Raw genomic sequence first — 20190 nt, forward strand, 5'->3', positions numbered from 1 at the left:
CAATACCTTACAATTTGTATTCATGAAAGCAACCACCAAAACAATAAGTAAATATTATTGTTCGTATAAAAGCGCTTAAGCGCTTGTGCACTAACCCGCTCACGTCCACCCGCGTCTATAAAATAAAGAGAAAAAAAACACTAAATCTTATTTTAACCAAAACATCTTTCATCTTTCAAGGTTGCCGCAGAAGCTTTATGCCAATTCGGACGATAAAATAATTAATTAAACGGACCCGACAATTGTGTTATTTTATTATATTTTGATAGGTACACAAAAAAACAACATCGGTGCGCAGTAGTCATTGTAAATACCGAAATCGTATTAGATATTATTATCATCATCATTGCGCTCAAAGGTCAAACGAACAAAATATCTACAGTGTATAATAAATGTGTTATGTATAGGCTCGTGATCTACTATTTTAATACCTATAGCAGATCCGACCATTTGAACTTCCTAGCCACACTGTAATCCGGCGACTTCGAGATGGGCATGACATTGTGTGGGTGCGACCGTATACAGTACACAATATGCATAGATAATAATATTATATAGACACACGGGCTGCAAGTTCTACTGTTGTGTACAGACATAATATACAATGCGGCAAAACACATCGCACGGGTCCAAGGTCGCTTTGAGCACGATTTAATTGGCCGTGGTGTAATAATGCGGACCAGTGTTATGCACGTACGAGTATGAAGTACATAATATAATATATATATACCAAAGTATTTCATCGCCATGGAACCTACGTCGTAAACAAATTTTCAGACAACAGCTCCAAGAGGAAGTGTTTGTTAAATAATTACACGGTTTATCGGTAGAACCGGGTTGGCTGTTCATAATGACGAGTCGCCCTATTGAAACAATATTTCTGGTGCGAAAAGGTTTTAAAGTTTAAAAGTTAAGACGGCAGGGGAAGTGCGTTTGAGTAATTCTTGCAGATAAAAATAATGCTACTCGCCAACCTTCCTCCCATCCTAAACTTTAAACTTGAATAACTTCAAAAATAATTATTCTAAATTTAAAAAGTTAATAAAATATGTACGTTACCGTTTAAGTTTCAATAGTTAATATAAAATAAATAAAATTAACTAATTTAGGAGGGGGTTAAAAACATACAAGTTTTAAAATATTGAGATCACATTGTATAAAAACACTACGGGAAAAACACCTAATCTAACAAGCAATGGTATGTGTAAAGTGTATTTATTGCTGAAATAAAACGTATGCTTATTACTCATGCAACACATTTTACAAGAGTAAATAGAACAGCGATCATTAACATAATGCTGTTAACATCGAAAATAAAATAATCCATATGTAGCTTCATACGTAGTTCAAGCTTCATAATAGTTTTTAAAAACTTCGAAAATATAATTTTCCATTAAAATGTACGTGAAATTTTTGTTTCTTTCGGTAATACATAGTATTATATTGACCGAAGGTATGGGGATGTTAGGCCGACTATTCAATAGTCTAGTAAGTAAAGTCAACACCTCTTTTAGCCATTTAAGTCCCAACTAATATAAGTCGTCATTAATATTTTCTGACAGATACGAACCAATGGATACAACAGATTTGACTATACAAAGTTTGAATACAAGTTTCAAGTTCAATGCGACCACGAGGAATTAAACGGCGATTTACTCAATCAGATGAACGAGTTCAAAACATTAGAAACGACATCGGTGGTCATCGAACCACATGAGGTACATCTACTGATGACCGACTGCAAGACCGACGAAAATTGTATCCGAAACCGGTCGGTTGTGCTCGACAAGAGCAGGGTTAAAGTTCAAATGATTCAATGTGTTAACGGCTTGATCGTCGGCCACATGATCGACCAGATCAGTGACGTAGCGAAGAAGGAAGGGCCCCCGTATCCCGTTTTAATCGAACTGATGAAACTATACCGAATTATATTGGCTCGCATGCTGTCGATCATCTATTCGTTTAAGCTTATGGTGTACGATTGGCAAATGATGGTCTACATCAACATTTTGACCGCACTCCAACACAACCACAATCACATAACACAATACATTGTGCCCATCATTACGGCCGTCGACAGCGTTACTCTGCACACGAATTTCTGTCGTGAGCACGGCTATTTGGATATTGACAGCATAAAAAATCTAAACATGGACGAAATCATGATCAAGTTCTACCAGAACGACAAGTTATACTGCGGTTACGTTGCTGCTGACCTGATGACCGTGCAAAACTTCAGGCTAGAAAGTTTACATCAACGGTACTCCGTTATTCTCGGAGAGTCGGAGAGTTACAGATTCAAATGGAGGCGGACTATGGATACTTACTATAAAGGGATAGTATCTATAATTAGTCTGAGGAATCAAGGCCGGTGGTCATTGCAACCGTACGACACTTGGCCAGCCTACAACGTGGTGATGACTATGGTTTACTCGAAAGTTTTGTACCACACTTGGATACAGTTATCGGTGTATCGGTCCAACATGACTTCCGAGGAACACATTTCGGAGGATAGACAGCGAACGTTAAGAGAGTACTTGAACTTGCTTGTGGAGCCCTTGAAGGAAGCCATACGCATTTTTGACATAGTCGACAACGCCATTTGGCCCGTCTACCGGTTATTGCGCAGAAACGACGAAATTATCGATCCTGAACAGCTGGAAACAGCACTGTACGTGGTCAGAGGAGTTCTCGAGAAGTCACTCAGATTGATGAAAACAGACGGCGTTAGCCGAACATTAACTAAAAAATACACAAATATTGAAATATTAGACGAGACAGATTTGGACACGAATAAAAATAATATCGAGGAACTCAAAACGTACATAAAAAATATGAAAGCTTCTTTTCCGCCAAACCATATAATATTTTTCATACGATTCTTTATAAAATCGTTCAACAACAAAAGCTTTTGGATCGATGGCAAATGGACGAATTACTACGAATAAACCAATCATGTAATTAAAATGTGTTTGCTTATACAATTTAATCAGTTACACATTGATACCCGTTTAATCTACATACCAATAAAGTGTATATTTTTTCCATACTCTAAAATTGCAAAACAATATTATATTTTTACATTGACGCAATCAATGTTAGTGTTCCATTCAGAAGCATTTTTAGATATATTCAAAACAGATAATTTTGTTCGGCTTTTAATAAATATGTAAATTAATAACTGAACTAGGATTTAAAAAAAAAATCACAATTATATTAAATCAATAGCTTTGATTGTCATTTGAAAATTTGTTTTTAAAAACACTCTTTTTGGGAAGCTAATTGCGCGTTACTATGCTTTAGTATCACAACCAAAGATCAACGGTTCGAAACTTCCTATAGGATTTTTATACATGCAATCAATAATAATGACCATTTACAACACACGCCCATTATGTATGGTAAGGAGTGGGTCCAGACTTTTTCTACAGCAGTTTTGTACAGGTAATAATGACCGACGACGCAATCCCGTCATTGCAGACAATCAGTATTATTATAATAATACTACTGGCCGTGCTGGACGTGTTTCTTACCAAGTGATAAGAAATCGTTGTGTCACACAATATACTGTACACGGTGTTGATATACTAAATAAATGTATAAATAAAAATAGGAAACTTAAACCTATGGGTTGGGTAGTTAATTAATAAAAGTTGTGGCATAATTGTTGTTTACATTAGTCTGGTGGTAACTACTTTAGATCAAAATGTTAAAACAATACTACACTAACTATGGGTTTATAAATTGTTCATAAAATACAGTTTATCGTTAAACGGAGAACAGGAAAGTTTGTAGAAAGTAGAAACCTATCGAAAAAATTAACAGGCAACGAAAACAGTCCAAATATTTGTTTCATCCTTTATTTTACCTCAAACTTAATATTGAAGTAAATTATCATTTTTTTTTTATAATAGTATGTTGAATAACATAAAATGAAAAAAGTTTTTGATCATATTATAATAACAAATACAATTATTTCATTTTTTATCCAGTCCTAACGCGAGTTTTTGAATTAACCAAAGTAATTTATTTCATAATTTGATTTGTTAATTACTTGTTTTAAAAACTAAATATCTGCACTTCAAACACAGGATTGCCTCGCAAGTAATGATTTTTCTTAATTTAGTAAATATTAGTTTTAAAAATAAATAAAGAATTAAAATAGTACCTATACTTAAGTAAATTTAATTTTATATTTTACTAGTACAAATAATAATAATTATAATAATACAATTTTCAAAGATTAAAAAACTTTACAAACGCAATTAATTTTTATAATTACCTAGTAGGTATATTCATGTAATTATACAATTTATGGATTTTCTGTAAAACTATATAGTTATTTTTTAATAAAAAATGTATTTATAATATTTTAGTGTAGGTAATAGTATAGAATGCAACAATTTAAATTATGGTATTATAAATGTGCATTTGATAAATTGAAGGGAAGGGGAATCCTTCAATTTAAAAAATGCAGTTTTATAATAATTTATAAATAGTAATTTGAAATTATACTAAAATTTTTATTTATTTAAACATATAAAAAAGTAAGTGAGTTAACTTCATTATATTATCTAATAAAATATTCAACTTAATAATTAATTTTAAATTCTTTTTTTATTTTTTTTGAAATTCAAGATAGTAATTCTATTGAGAATAATTTGCTGAAAATGTTGACTGATCGACAACCAGTTTTGGATTATTACTTTTTAAGTTATTAAAGATTAAATGGTAGGGTGGGAGGTGGAGTGCAGACTGTGCAGTATATATTTATTTTTAACTGCACGCATTACTCTACGGACTGTCTCTACCGCACTTCGCTACTCACTCTTCAACACTTCAACTTAAATAAGTTTAAAAGTAATTATCTAAAACTAGTTGTCGACCAGTCAAAATCCTCAGCAAATAATTATTATTTATTATAATAATAAATTATTATCAATAAAATAGCTCTTAAAAAAGAAAAATCACAAAAATAATAACAAAAAATGTTTAAAAAGTAAAATAGTTTAGTGCTTCGGTCGGTCGGTTGTGCTCGATAAGAGCAGGGTTGAAGCACGAATTTCTGTCGTGAGCTCGGCTATTTAGATATTGACAACAAAGTACTATTTTTTTTTTTTAATAAACGAAATCATTATCAAGCTCTACCAGAAGTCAGAACGGCAAGTAACATTGCGTTTATTATTTAACACACATTGAACTCAGTTAAAGTTACTGTGTGTGGCGCCATCGCAGTAACTTATGACCGCAACAAATGTGTTTACAATAAACAGTGAACACACCTACTTCGACAATAAACCGAAGCGAAGGCTTAAATGTTTATATATTAACACCACATGAAGGTTATTACTTATTATTAGCATTATACACCTATAATATAGGTAAAACAAATTAGTAAGTTTCAAGTCGAAGAGAAACAATTACATAAAATAAAAAATTATACGTTGACGCCTATAACAATATAAAATAGTAACATTGCGGTTGTGAGGGAACGAGTCGTTAATTAAACCCCGTCCGATCCATCACTGTGTCCGTGCAGGTGGACTTAATGCGCAACGGGTTAAAGCAAAGTAATATTGGATTCTCCAACACTTAGATTTCGGTTCCTCCTAACTTTGGTTTCGCGTCCTAGTAGTACAAAATATATAAATGCTATACAATAATTGGTAAATGGTAATTTAAAATATATAAACATAAAACAGCGCAAATATAACGCAGGGTCTATCATTATGAGTAGGCCATATCGAGACATAGTGGAATCTAATTATTAGACTGGAAAAAGATGTTGTTGACAATCCAGTGGCGGCTCGTAGGAAAATATTTAGGAGAGACTGAAAATTTAAACTATTAATACCTACTAAAACAAAAACATCAAACAAGAAAAACCTTTATTACTTTTGATTTATTTAATTATTGAATTCTACTTGCAACATAAAATTTCAATAAAATCACAGGGAACAAAAACCTACTAGAAATTAGGGACGAGACTAAAATTCGGATTTAATTAACTGTATAGTAGAAACGGATAAAACCCGGATTTTTGGATTATACAAATATTATCCGGGAGTCACTTATTGACATCTAGATATTTGTTTTTTTATTATTATTATATTTTGTAATACAATTTTACAACATGACCTAAGAACAAAAACCCAAATAGTTTTGTTTTTTTTATGAGTCCGAATCTGGCTTGACAATATTTCTATAGAACGTAATTTTTGAAATCGTAAAAAATACAGTTTTGAGGTACACAGCGTGTTTTGAATACTCGAATAATTCTCTAAAATGTACATCAAATACCTAGTTCTTTTATCATATTTTTTGTTTTGGTATAGTACTAGTTTAAAAATTAATTATGAATTCGCATCATTTTTCCATTAACTTTAGAAGCGATTTAAATAACAAATTGAACGCGGTAGAAAAATTATGAGACTATATTCGGATATAGTGGAAAATATCCTAATAAATAATATATTAGGTTTTTTAGTTCTTTTACTCCCAAAAAAAAGATAAAATTTTGTCGTACATTGTTATTATTCAAATGAAATTTTGACAAAACGCACATATAGTACCTATGTAGTTAATATATTATATAAGCTGTGGATCTATCTGGCATCAGGATTTTGAAATAATAGGATAAGCTTTCTATTTGAAATTGTTCAGTGCGTTATTGTATATAATTTACTCAGCAAACATGACACATTCGTCTGTAAATTATTACACTTATAATTATTTATCGAACATTCAAATTGTTGTATTATAATATTATCATTACTCATCAGTAATCAGTGTACTTGAGCACAGAAATGAATAGGTACAACAATAATAAAATTGGGCATAAACATAATTGTGTGTATACAAATATGCGCTATTGCGGTATTTGAATTTTAGGTAGGTACCCAAGTACCCAATTTACGGTTCAGCTCATCCAGGGGTTATAATAGCTTAATAATAATAATAATACATACATTACAACGCATAAAATTCTTGACATTTGAAATTTTAATTATATAAAACAATTGTAATGGACACAAACTTCACTATGTAGTAATTTAACAAACATATATTTTTTTTTTACATAATTGAAGTGGTAAAAACCATGCACCAAGTATTCACACTCATTTTGTCATTGCAATAATACTTGAATGTACTGTAACCATAATTAGTGCCTTACAAGTGTAAATCAATGACAGCTTTAAAAAATACCAAACTATAATAGGTACATCGTGACATGTACATCAATAGTATTTATTTTGTTTAAAAATCATTTACATAGTTTTTCTTATTCCTGTAAACAGTCAAATATTTATTCTAATATATTATAATAGTTTCTAAGTTATTGATCGTTTATTAAGGAGCTCAGTATAGATAACATGTACATATACATATAATAGTATGACCTTAAGCTAGCATCAATATTGCTAATCCACCGACACTAATTAAGAAGCTTAATGTAAGGAAGTATGGATATTGGATAGACATTAGGTAGGTATGCTGATAATAAACAATGTGTCTAAATAAATACATTACATTTGAACTTCGTCTAGAATTAAAAATTAATCCATTAGTACAAACTAGCGAATTTAATCAATATAAATTTTATACAAAGAATCAATTTTTTTACTTAACATTATACTGCACACTCGATGACTAAACGTCCATAATTTTAATGTAAATATACAATAACTTGTTATTGACATTATTTTTTTTTTTAAATTAATTATTACAGTATTAACCTTAAAAATAATAAATAAAATGTAGTATCATTTTTTTTTAATACAATTAGTTTATATATGTATATATCTATATATATATATATATATGTGTGTATATATATATATATATGTATATGTAAATAATTACAGATTTTTTTTTTACTAAACATTGTTTACAAAAAAATACTTCATAAAATCAAGTTTAAAATTTATTAACTATATAAGTTCTGAATTGTTTTAAAAATTGCTTCAATGATGATAATTATAGCAATCACAAAATTTCGACTAACAAAGAATTCTATATATGTATGGAACTACAACTGTTTTCACAAATGTCTGATTGGTAAAAAACATTGAATTTTAATTATGTATTATTAGCTAACAAATTTTTTAAGTCGGATCATACTTAAAATGATAATGATGGTTTTCTTAATTTTTTTTTTCTGTACAAAATACTATTAACGTATTTTAAAAAAACATTATCACAACATTTACAATCAGAAAAAGCTGGTAGAAAAAAAGGCCTAGCACATAACAAACATGCTTACAAATGTATATTTGTTTATAACGGACACTACAGGAAATAAAAAAAATGAATTGAAAGAATAATTGTAAAAAAAAAATATTTGAATATATATATAATAATATAAAGGTTTCAATTAAGTCACTGCTGGTTTTCTAAAACACATTTGCAATGATAAAAGCGGCGCAAAATAAAAATTGGTCGTCCCAATAGTTATATGTATGCTCATTTTTATCACGCGAAATATAGTAAAAAAAAAAAAAAAAATTAGGAAAAAAAGATACTTAAAGTAAAAAAAAATTACAGTTTAATTGTTACTATAGACAATTCTCAATTTTCATTCAATATTAAAACACATAATCTGGTCCCGCCATATCAATGGCCCATCTGAATTTGTCTCGCTGCGTTTTATTGTAAATTTTCTCAATAGGAACATCATATTTCTTACACCAGGCGACCGAAATACGCGGATCCAAATAATTCAATTTGGACGTGCCCAAAGCAATCGTCTTGTTTTCTTCCTTGTCAGTCTCTTGAACCTCCAGCTTTACCAACTGTTCTTTCAATCGTTCTAATGCCTTTTTCTTTTTTTCTAGTTGAGTTTTTGAATGCACGCTACCGTCTTTAGCGTCTCGTTTGGCTTGCTTATACGCATCTTTAGCATCCTTCACTTGAGTTCTTTTAGTTTGAATTTTTTCTTTAAGATTGCCCATCGATTTTTCATGAGTTTTCGGCACTGCACGTTGATGGTTACACAGTATAGCCACAGCTCGATTGGCACGGTTGTATTGCAATATTTTCTCAGCCACAGACACATTTGGATCTGTTAGTTTGTCCAATTGCTGTTGAAGTGTCCAAGAAGCATTGAAAGTACGGAACACTTTGGCTGTAAGTCCGTCCATCAGTTCGTGTAAGTGTTGGTTCAATATTGACGTATTCAAACGATCAAAAAGATCATCATTGCCTTTTTTGTTTTCCATGAAAATCTTTAAATTTTTAAATACCCGTTTTTCAACAGGCACTTCATTGTAATATCTTATTGAATCCTTTCCGAGGAAATCAAACACAACCACGTATTCCTTTCCATTATGCTCTTCGTGTAGCTGGATATGCTCAACACGTAAAGAACAACAGCCAACGGTATCTGCTTGATCTTCGTCTTTTTCGTTTCCGGCTCTCAACGCCAATTTATCAATGAAATACAAAGCAACCGATCGTTGCCTGACGTGCATTTCCCTAGATTTCCAATCTTTAATATAGTTTTCTCTTATTTTGTCTATTGATTTTGCTAGTTTCCTGGCAGTTTCGTATTTCTGCCAATCTTTTTCTCCCTTCAGTTTTGATGAAGGATTCAACATGACATATTTAACTTGCCCTTGAACATTTTCTATCCAACTGGCAAGCCATGTGACGCTTGGGTCGTGTTTAACTTCCTTCCATCTGTGACCAGGAGGAGGTTTAGGAATATTAGAGTCTTGACTACAATTGATTAGAACGTCTTCGGGTACAACCCTTTTTTTCAACATTCCCATTTTAGGATGTTCACCTCGTCCTCTGAACAAACCCGGTGGTTCAATTTTAAAATTACCAATTTTTTCTTTGTGTCCATCGATAGTACAAAATCCATATTCTTTTTGAAGAGCTTCGTTCTCTTCTTTAATTTTCTTTTTTTCTTCTTTGCTCATGGCTTTTCTTTCTTCCGATTTTTGGGTGAAATACTTGTACATTTCTTTGAAATTGCACTTGGATAAATCATTGATTAATTCTTTCTCTTTGGGTGTCATTGATTTACGCCAATCTTTAAGAAAGTTCTTATTAAAAATGTCTTTTGTCGTATAGTCGTGTTCAATCATTTTTGCATAGAATGTTGCTACTTCTTCTGCAGATTCAGACAGGACAACGTGTTTACCGTCATAGTAAAATTTTACGTTGCTCGGTAAAGGCTCGTAATCGGGAGCAAACACGGGTCCTTTGTGCTCCAAGAATCTCCATTTTACACCATCATTTTTTTTTTCTTCTTCCCACCATTTCCAAACTTCCTGTTCTTCTTCTTTCTTTTTTTTTGACGAACTTTTGACAGGTGTTTCTTTTTGTGATGTATTATTTTCCTTTTTCACCTTATGTTTAGACTCTTTGGAGGAAGAATGATTCCTATCCTTTTCTTTATGTTTGCTTTTGTGTTCCTTATCTTTTTTATGCTTTTTATGACTACTGTGTTCTCTTTTAATATGCTTTGATCGATCACTCAGTGGAACGTCATCCTCACTGCTAGCAGAACGCTTCCTTTTCCGACTGGATAATGGTACGTCGTCTTCAGATTCTGGTTCCCTCTTGACAGGATAATAGTCATCACTTGATTTTCTGATACTATTAGACAAAGATTCTTCTCCATCATCGGAATAATTTTCCTCTTTGATGCTGTTTTCTAACTCGTATTCTCTCTTGATTTGGGAATGATAGCCAGAATCAAAATGTTTATCTTTGAATTCGCGTTTGACTTCTTTCTTCCCAACACCATTTTTTTCATGTTCCTGTAGAAAAACCAAAGCAAAGTGATTAGAGAGTAATATTCTGAAATTGATTAGGCCCATTTTATCAATCATTTAATTTCATGATAATATCAAACTTAATTTTAAATTTATCAGCAATAAATCGTTTATTTAAGAAATATTTAAAATAAATATTATTAAAATTAAATCTAAGAATAGCTAATAGTGATAGACAAAACAAGGCCTTGTGTAAACGTTATTGAAATCAGTTTACCTTTTGGTTTTTTTTTTAAAACTTTATGTACACCTATTCAACTTGATCGGTGTACAACTGGATTGTCATGAATCACTCAAAATAAAATAACTGAAATGATTTTACGACAATGAATAAAGAAAAAAACATTAAGTAAAAGCACTTACAATGACACAAAAATTGTTTATTAATGTATACATGAAAACAATTACATTTAACCAAAATGAATGTGTGCAGTAAAATGAAGTAACATTAATTTAGTTGAATAGGCGTAAGTTTTATTCTATATATACTAATAGTATTAAATCTTAATGGTAAGTTTCAAATTAAAATATTGATCCTTGGTGAATTATTTTAGAACTCAGTGAAGTCGTTTTATTTCCGATATTATGCTACATAGTTTAGTACATTATATATTAAATATTTAGTATTAGAATCAATACTGAGTCTAATTTATTACTGATGAACTTAATAGATATTTAGTAATAACAGTTAAGCAGTTGTACATTAGTATATAAAACAGAAAACTCATAATAACCAATATCATTCTTCAAGCAAAATTGAATAAAAAAAATATAAAAAATACCACGCAACGTTTAAAATATAAGCAAGGTTGAAAAAAAAACAAACCAAACAATAGAGTTTGTTATGTTTAAAATTCAAAACATAATTTATTTGTTAATATGGCACTCAGTTTATGACAATTGAAAATTCCAACAAGAACACACACATTCTTATAACTAATTTTAAATTATATTGTTAAAATAAATAAATAGTTGGACATGTTATAAATTGAAAAATATACTTAATACTATTGAAAAAAACTAAACAAAAAATTATTAAAAATAGGAAATGCTTGTAGGAACTATACTAATATTTGTTTGACTAGAAAAATATATTATTTATTAACTTTTAGAATAGTTATGTAATAAAAAAAATCCAAGTACAAAATATATAATTAATTAAGACTGTGCGATTATTTTTTATCTGATAGATTGTGAATTAGGCAAGTTTTCAATTGGAAAATCAGATAATCAGACGATTAATTTATCATTAAATAATTAGTTAATACATTTTTACATATTAGATAAATAAATCAACAGTAAATTTATTGATTTTTTGATTATTTATTTAGTCAATATTATTGTAAAAGTTGATTTATTGATTATTAACAAATCAGTTGATATCAGGTGTAAAAACTAGGGTAATCAATAATTGTAATGTAATGTATTTATTATACTATGATAAGTAGATTAGTTTTTGATTAATCAAACTTTAAAAACAAAAAAAAATTTTCAACTCGAGTAATTAATATAATTAAATTTAAAAAATCGCACAGCTCTACTGTTAATTATATCTTTACTCTAACTTATAATAGTCTTTAACTATTTTGTCAGTAATTGAAAATGCATTTTGGAAAGCACTACTACTCGTATTATATTGACTGTAATGATGAATGAATGCTTTATGTAGAAATGCCCGGTTAGCTAATTTCAAAACGTTATTTAACGAATTAACACTAGCTGAACTGTTGGATAAAACACTTAAATATTTAGAACCCAAAAAATGTCTATTTTGATATAACTGAGAATATTTGGACTCTTCCAATGTTGTTTTAGGAAATGATATAGTTTTTAATTTTTCAAAATTAAATAATTTTGTTACATTTTCATTAGCACTACCACGATACACAATATAATTTCCAAGAGACATACACGATGTGACACTCATGGAACGTATGGTTTGATTTATAATTGCTTCCCATCTGGGTGCCGATTCATACAAAGAAAATTCTTTTCTGTTATTAGGAGATGATATCATTTTCAATAATTTATATTTGTCATCCAGTACAAGTGACAAGAAATAGGAAAAATGTTGATTTTCTACTGGTTGAAAAATAGAAGCAAGTTGTTTACTACCTAATTGATTTAAATCGTCCACAGAGATATTGATTTCAAAAGGTCCCGCTTGTGAAACTTTGTACAAAAGTGAATTTTCTAATAAAAAAATACATTCTGATAAATTGTGCAGTTTACTCATTGAAAATAAAGTGTTATAATTTTGAATGGCGTCTTTAGTCTCATACAGACGAACAAAAACAATAATGAAAGAAATTTTAGGATAATCTGCTCTTAATTTTTCAATAATATAACATGCAGTGCCAGCACAACCACCAGATGGAGATAATATGATCAAAAGAGAATTAATAATTACATCTATTTTATCTATTTCTAATCTTAGCCTATTTGAAACATCTTCGTACATTTCTGGACCTTTTATATAATAATAATAAGACCAGTTGTTAGTTGGTCCTTCAACAGTATTAAACACAAAAGAATTTGGGTTAAATCCCCAATGATGATTTTTAGGTCGACTAAACACGTCTCCAACATTACTCTCAGTCATGTCAACTAAAATTGATCTAGGCTCAAAATACTGATTGGGTTTTTTTTCAAAAAACATTGATTCACTGGCATTTTTATACTCTTCATTAAATTCACTTGATAATAAAGGATCGGATATGTTATTGTCGTTAAAAATATTAGAATAAAAAGAGTAGGCAAGTTGTATTCCACAATTCCCAAAACATAATGTTAGTACTGACATGATTAGTGATTACAAAAAAAAATGCAATCGTATAAGAAATTAAAAGACTAACAGTTATAAAATAATTTTAATAACTAACCCTATCACGCTTCTTTGACTTCTCATGTTTTCGATCACCGGACTCTCGATCTTCTGTAGAAAGAAAAAAAAATTAATCAATCAAATCAAAAATAATAATAACAAATGAACAATAAATATTTCTAACAATGTATATACTTATTTACAAACAAATTTACTTTATAATGTAGTTTGTTATACCTAACAAAATGTGTAATATAACATAATATTCAAGACCAAATTTTAACAAATACCTAATTTATAAATAAATAAATATGTTATATAAATAGCTGTCTATTTAAAAAGATGAACTTTCCAATAATTGGGTCACCAATTATATTGATAATATTAAATAAGTAACATTTAAGGAGTAGGTAAGGCGGCAGTGTGGCGGCCGGTTCAACACTCGGTCACAGGTGATCCGTTTGCTGGGCGGGCAATCGTCCGGTGAAAAGGAACCGCCATCCCCCTCTCCGATGACAGATTGACGACCCGTCCTGGAAGCGAATTCGTCAAGAAACCATCTCATGATGGCAGCGTTGGGCTTTCATGGCCCGTTAAGCTACATGATGAAATAAGTAATATTTACTTAGTGCTTAACACAGCAATTTATGTACAATAAGAAGGAAATATACATACAGTCATAAGCGATGACACGATTAACATAGCATTAAAATAATATAATAGTAAATATGCTTATTATTAAAGTAATATATTTATAATGAATTTGAAGATTACTAATTTTACAAACGATCTACTATACTCCTTATCGACACGTACGAAAAGTAGCACCGTTCAAGTTCTAGCGAAAACTAGCACCGTTGGCGATGACCTAACAAAAAGTAGCACCATTCGCTAATTTCTTACGAAAACTAGCACCGTTGGCACCAATAGTTTTCAGTGCTAGTCTTTGTAAGAACTTGAATGGTGCTACTTTTCGTAAGAATCTGTGAACCATGCTACTTTTTGTACGGGGCATCGATATAAGGTAGTGGGCAGAAACCAAAAGGCATTTACTCTCGTATACAAATGCACAGCCAGGAGTGACAAGTTTTAGTGCTTATCTCATATGTCATTTTTTTTATAAACAAAATTAAGGGGGAACATATCATAAATAGGTTATACCATAGTCGATAAAACTTTGCCCGATTAATCGAAAGGAAAAAAAAACCCTATTTTGCCGTTTACATCAACATAATATTTTATTATAGAAAACAAATGACTTTGACGATAAAGGAACATTTAAAGGAGATAAAACCCCGTATTCTAAGCAGAATTATTTTTTAATTTTAACAATTATATTTTAATAACATAGTACCTACCTACATTAACTACTCTATCTTAATGTACAATTAAAAAAAAAAAAACTACGAAGTATTCATGTCAGGACTAGATAGAGGATCAAGAGGACCAATACTAATGTAGAATAGCATACTCGATGACTACAGCGTCACGCATTAGACGTATATTTTTAATTAGACTTTTCCGTAGTGATAAATCGTGGATGAAAATGACAAAAACATGGATGATTTCATTTCTACTTTAGATAAAACTGTCTCAGTGAATAAAGTAACCAAATTAATATGTCCTCCACCTGGAAGCGACATGACCATACCAAGTGGAAAATTTATGATTTGACATACTATAGGTAGGAAAATCTACAATTATTTACCTATCTGTGTCGAATATCACAAAAGTAAAAATAAACAAGACTCTTTAAATTACTTATGTATGCTACGATTCCACTATCGTAGAACATAATTACCTAATTTGATTCAGTTACTTTCTCTACTAGGCAACCTGCTGGTTTTTACACAAATCACAATCTATAACCTACTCAGAAACTTAACCTAAAAATCGTGTTTTGCCGATCTCCCTAAAAGTTTGTAGATAATAAAAAAATCGCTAACTATTTGGAATGCTTTGTCATTTGACCAACACACAAAATAAACAATTTATTTATGAAGATGTGGCGATTTAACACACCGAAGTATGCCTATTCCAACGATTTTTGGCGATTAACGGAAGCCGACACGTCAAACTTCTTGCAATAAAAGATAATATACAAAAACCGAAATGGGCAATGCACTTTTTAGGGCGATAGGGACCCACTAAAAATAATGTTTAATAAATGAACTATGTATAACGTTACCGGCCATGTTTTATTTCACGTGGACGCAAAGCTGTTAGCCGTGTTTGCGATGGGCTGTGGACACTTCCAACGTTTACTGCAGTCGAACCAGACGATTGTGTACTGTGTGACGAGATGAAGTTTGCACGAAAATATTTGTCAATAATAATGGAATAGAATACCGACAGCACGTTAATCGAACCTGTACAACTATGATCACGAAGAAAATTGATATTAACTACAATATTTTACGAAGACGGTCACACATAACTGGTCTAACGACGTGGAAAACACAGTCGGAGCCGCTGTAGCAGCCCAGCAGTAATGAACGATGACGATTTGGACTTGTAAAATTCACGCATACAACAGGAGAGAGACCGGAGACTATACGTCAGACGAGAGCATTGACTTTTTTTGTTTAACTCGACAGCCTGGCAACACTGCCGCGACGTTGCCAAATAGCGAAACGCGAGCTTGAGCGGACATCGATTGTTGACCGGTGAAGCGGTAAGACGGCGGTATTGGCAATCGGACCGAATGCTATAGAATTCGTCAAACGTGCCAAATGGAATAAAAGTTGTCATTTAAAATCATACTCACCGTCGCCGTTCGGTTTCAACGACGGCGTGATCAGTTTTGTACATTTTTTATAAATCGATTTTTTTAATTTTAATATCAGTTTTATCACGGGCGCGCTATCACCGCGGTTTATACCGGACCCATCAGCGGCCGCTGCGGTTGCTCGGCGGTTCACCTCCAGGCTGTTATCAGATAACGATATTTGTTCACTATTCAAATAAAATATTATTATTGCCGCTTACACCACCGTCTACCGTAAACGCCTAAACAGCGTTTGTCATTGTATCAAGTGTCAAGTGCACCTGCAACGGCAGCAGCTGAAAATGTACAAAATTACAAGTGCATTAGGTCGTAACCTGAACTGTGCACTACCGCCATGCCGACGGTACACGTATTGTGCTGTTCGTCAATACAATAACCTAAATGGGAGACGACTGTGTCCTTCACCGTCTTTGCTGTCCGCCAAATTTGTGTCGCACAACTGTTGTGCACTTGGGTCTGTTCGAAATTATGCCAAAGGCAAAGACAAGAAAAAAGATAAAGGTACATATGAGTCTGTTAGAGAAACTAACCTTTTTACTCTAGGTTGATGATTGTATCCGTTAAGAGTACACTTCATTGTGTTACGAGTCCCATTAAAATTAAAGATATCTGTTGTTGTTTTTACAATATAATAGGTTAACTACCAAATTGGTTTACAAAAACTCATTTTATGTACCTTGAGACTTTAAAGGCATTAGGTAGAAAAGCGTGCAACATTTTGATGCAATACGTTCAAGTCAGTTAGTAGTTCCATAAACACCAAATACCCAATAGAACTATGATGTTACTTATATATAAACAGAACAGATTTATTAAAATTGGTGAAAATTGAATAGAACAATAGTTTCTGATGTTGAATCATCCATAATTTTTTAATTTGTAAAAGTTATGTTGTTTTACAGTACACTTCTATAACTGTGTATACAAATTATAGAAAAGTGTAATAATATTACTAAAAATGTAATAAGCTATATGTTTATTAGCGAATTCCTTTAATTTTAATAGCTAACTGTTTTAAGAAATGTTGGATGTAACGTAATTTATAGTTCATACTTAAAATTAAACATGTAATAATAATGTCTATTTCATTTTTGAATATTGAAATGGTTCATAATAACGATTAACGATAGGAACTATCATGATGATTTTTATTTCATGTTTTCATTTTAGTTAAAAAATATGTAATTAATGTGTATTATTTTTATTTTTATTATTGTAATTTTAGGTCAAAAAAAAGTTTCTATTGATGAAAATCTTCTGTCTCAGTATTTGAAATTCAACAACATGAAGTCCGAAATGGAAAAGGCTGTTGTAAATTTAAAAAACAACTACATTAAAAATCTATCCTTAAGATCATCAACAGGTATTCATTATATTGAATTATTATTAACTATTTTGGTAATATTTTTTATCAACTTTAGCTTAAAAGGTGCTCTGACACTGAAAGGAAATATACCGATTAGCTCAGTGTTAGAGCAATAGTAGTTTAGCAATCTACTATTTTTTTTAGTATTTTACCAGTCTTAAAAATATAATCATAATATGATCATCTAATACATTTGTTATTAATGACACTAAATTGGGACATATTTTTAATGAATAAATTTAACTCGTTAAACTATGATAGTACAATAATACATATAATATGTAATCATACTAGATTTTATTATATCCTTGTATTATGAAATACATAGCTCTAATCAAAATTTATTTCTACTGTTAATAGGTGCCTTAGAATCTTTGCCAGTTATATTTGAAGGCGATGAATATGTTGTTCAAGACTTGGCCCAAATTGTAAGAAAAAACCCCAAAACTATTATTTTAAATATGTCATCATTTCCATTAGCTATTCCAGCTGTTCTGGAATCATTAAAAAATTCTGGTATGAATTTGAATCCTCAACAGGAAAAAACTTCTATATTTATACCCATACCAAAGTAATTTTGAAACAATTATTTATAAAGACTGGAGTTATGTGTATAGTTTGAGTTATTATTATTATTTTTGGTATTAAGAAAAGTGATTTTTTTATTATTAATCAAATACATATTATTTATTATATGATTTAACAAAAAAATATGAGCTTAATAGTGTGAATAGTGTAAACTTAATAGTGTGTATAATTCCAGTCTTGTTGAAATATTATTAAAGTAAACTAATTTTGAATAATAATTTTATTAGAGTTACCAAAGAGCACCGAGAAAACTTGAGCAAAGGCGCAAAAGCTCTTTTCGTCAAATGTAAAGATTCCATTAAAGAAATTCAAAATAAAAATATAAAATTATTAAAAGATAATGATTCGTTATCTGAGGATTTGGTACATAATCTAAAAGATCAGGTAAGTGCCAAAGCTTAGTATTATTTTTATAAAGTCATTTAAAACTAATAATAGCATATTTTGTTTAACTAGATTACTATGTTGGCTGACATGTATGTGATAGAATCACAGAGGATTATGGAAGAAAAACAAAACGAGCTTAAAGGCGATTGATCAAATCTAGTCAATGTTTACTATGAGTAGGCAATATGTGTTTAACTAGTTTAACTATTATATACTGATCAGTCATTTTAGTAGTATTAATTATAATATTAAAATGTAATGTGTAATAATTATTCTTTGTAGTCGGAATCATTCTCGTATAGCGTGTAATAGCTTGTTAAGATATTTTGTATTTTAAAAATTAACACCATCCTTCTTCATATGAAATTTAAAATTAACAAAATTTAAATTTGTTAACAGAGGGAAACAAGTCAATTGAATAAACCAGAAAACCACAAATTTCAATTTTATCTACTCCCGGTTGTAATAGTTTTTAAAATATAAAAATTGCCATTAATTATGGTATAAGTCTTATTGTAGACTATTTTTAACCGCTAAATTGTTTTTTTTTACTTATTAATGAATACTAAAAAAAGACAAAATATAATTATGTAAAACTCTGTATAGTAAAATTGGCTGTAAAATGTTTTTATTATTATTCTGAAAAATATGTGTTAAATTTTTAAAACATATAATTATACTTTACTAGTTCAAACTTAAATTTCAATAAGTAAATAATACATATATTGTACAATATCAGTAATGTTTGTTAAATTTTGTAGTAAAAATATTTCCTTATATAAAATTGAACATCGTCAAGAGAAATTATTTTTTTGTTTTATTATGGTTCTACAAATAATTGTTTAATTGGTAATTATTTGTATAAGAAATTACATTTTATAAAGATATAACCATTAAATCTAACTATTGTAAAATCCTAAAATATAGCCTTAAATCGATGTATGAACTTATGCATAAATTAACATCTTAGTTCTTACTATGAAGTAAAATCTAGTAAGATACCTGTTTTTTTTATAAAAATAATTTTTTTACTTAATTTTTAAAAATTGTTAAATGGTACTTAGGTACATACTTGTCATGTACAGATTATGAATAGGTATTCATACTAATGTTTTAAGCAATGTAAAAAAAAATGTAATATTAATAAATAAAATGTATTTATTAAATTATATTTTTTTTTTTTTTGAAAAGTTTAGCAATATTAACATTGTATTGAAAGAGCTCTTAAACAAATATCTTATTATAAAATATTATATTATGTAAAACTTTTGGTTAGGAGCTGTTCTAAGCCAAAACCTTCTCTATTTACGCCGTTAATGCTTATTTTATAAAAGTTTCAAGTCACTCTTTTGTCGTATTTAGTCACTAATATTCTGTGGAATTCATTATTTTCGGCCTTGTAAATATTAGTTAACATGTTTATATTTGTTTAGCGTCAGCTTAATTAATTTTT

The 20190-nt window shown here is 30.1% G+C and overlaps 4 protein-coding genes across 5 annotated transcripts; 2 read left to right on the top strand and 2 right to left on the bottom strand.

Moving 5' to 3' along the window:
* The first annotated feature begins 1335 nt into the window (after positions 1 to 1335).
* On the top strand, positions 1336 to 3019 carry LOC126834599 (uncharacterized). Its single transcript, XM_050566645.1, has 2 exons — positions 1336 to 1488; positions 1563 to 3019. Exons 1-2 carry the CDS (start codon positions 1399 to 1401, stop codon positions 2946 to 2948), a joined length of 1476 nt encoding a protein of 491 aa, XP_050422602.1. The 5' UTR covers positions 1336 to 1398; the 3' UTR covers positions 2949 to 3019.
* Positions 3020 to 8008: 4989 nt separating this feature from the next.
* Positions 8009 to 16166, bottom strand: LOC126834135 (DNA topoisomerase I, mitochondrial). The gene is made up of 3 exons (XM_050565844.1): positions 15797 to 16166; positions 13667 to 13719; positions 8009 to 10769 (listed from the first exon to the last, which is right to left on the bottom strand). The coding sequence occupies exons 1-3, from the start codon at positions 15801 to 15803 to the stop codon at positions 8586 to 8588; spliced, it is 2244 nt and encodes a 747-aa protein (XP_050421801.1). The 5' UTR covers positions 15804 to 16166; the 3' UTR covers positions 8009 to 8585.
* LOC126834136 (tubulin delta chain-like) lies at positions 12155 to 13660 on the bottom strand. Its single transcript, XM_050565845.1, has one exon. The coding sequence runs from the start codon at positions 13585 to 13587 to the stop codon at positions 12340 to 12342; it is 1248 nt and encodes a 415-aa protein (XP_050421802.1). The 5' UTR covers positions 13588 to 13660; the 3' UTR covers positions 12155 to 12339.
* Positions 16167 to 16378: 212 nt separating the features above from the next.
* On the top strand, positions 16379 to 19279 carry LOC126834137 (ribosome-recycling factor, mitochondrial). Of its 2 annotated transcripts, XM_050565847.1 has the most exons (6): positions 16379 to 16897; positions 17622 to 17759; positions 18123 to 18333; positions 18578 to 18734; positions 18807 to 18913; positions 19137 to 19279. In XM_050565847.1, exons 1-5 carry the CDS (start codon positions 16678 to 16680, stop codon positions 18885 to 18887), a joined length of 807 nt encoding a protein of 268 aa, XP_050421804.1. In that variant the 5' UTR covers positions 16379 to 16677; the 3' UTR covers positions 18888 to 18913; positions 19137 to 19279. The 2 variants fall into 2 exon arrangements, with proteins under 2 accessions (XP_050421804.1, XP_050421803.1); XM_050565846.1 differs by lacking the exon at positions 19137 to 19279 and having other exon boundaries at positions 16381 to 16897; positions 18807 to 19114.
* The last annotated feature ends 911 nt before the right edge of the window (positions 19280 to 20190 follow it).

Source organism: Adelges cooleyi, unplaced genomic scaffold (assembly GCF_023614345.1).
Source record: "Adelges cooleyi isolate 19-005CV unplaced genomic scaffold, UGA_ACOO_1.1 ACOO_flye_CR_arks_rails_tigmint_CR_PRNA_21, whole genome shotgun sequence".
In the NCBI taxonomy this organism is placed as follows: Eukaryota; Metazoa; Arthropoda; class Insecta; order Hemiptera; family Adelgidae; genus Adelges; species Adelges cooleyi.

What these genes read in the sequence shown, in the direction of transcription:
- LOC126834599 (XM_050566645.1), top strand. Translation starts at nt 1,399, where the DNA reads ATGTACGTGAAATTTTTGTTTCTTTCGGTAATACATAGTATTATATTG. An exon ending in GCCGACTATTCAATAGTCTA is followed by an intron (nt 1,489 to 1,562) that starts GTAAGTAAAGTC and finishes ATTTTCTGACAG; the next exon opens with ATACGAACCAATGGATACAA.
- LOC126834136 (XM_050565845.1), bottom strand. Translation starts at nt 13,587, where the DNA reads ATGTCAGTACTAACATTATGTTTTGGGAATTGTGGAATACAACTTGCC.
- LOC126834137 (XM_050565847.1), top strand. Translation starts at nt 16,678, where the DNA reads ATGTACAAAATTACAAGTGCATTAGGTCGTAACCTGAACTGTGCACTA. An exon ending in AGACAAGAAAAAAGATAAAG is followed by an intron (nt 16,898 to 17,621) that starts GTACATATGAGT and finishes TTGTAATTTTAG; the next exon opens with GTCAAAAAAAAGTTTCTATT. An exon ending in TACATAATCTAAAAGATCAG is followed by an intron (nt 18,735 to 18,806) that starts GTAAGTGCCAAA and finishes TTGTTTAACTAG; the next exon opens with ATTACTATGTTGGCTGACAT.
- LOC126834135 (XM_050565844.1), bottom strand. An exon ending in AGTCAAAGAAGCGTGATAGG is followed by an intron (nt 10,770 to 13,666) that starts GTTAGTTATTAA and finishes GTTTTTCTACAG; the next exon opens with GAACATGAAAAAAATGGTGT.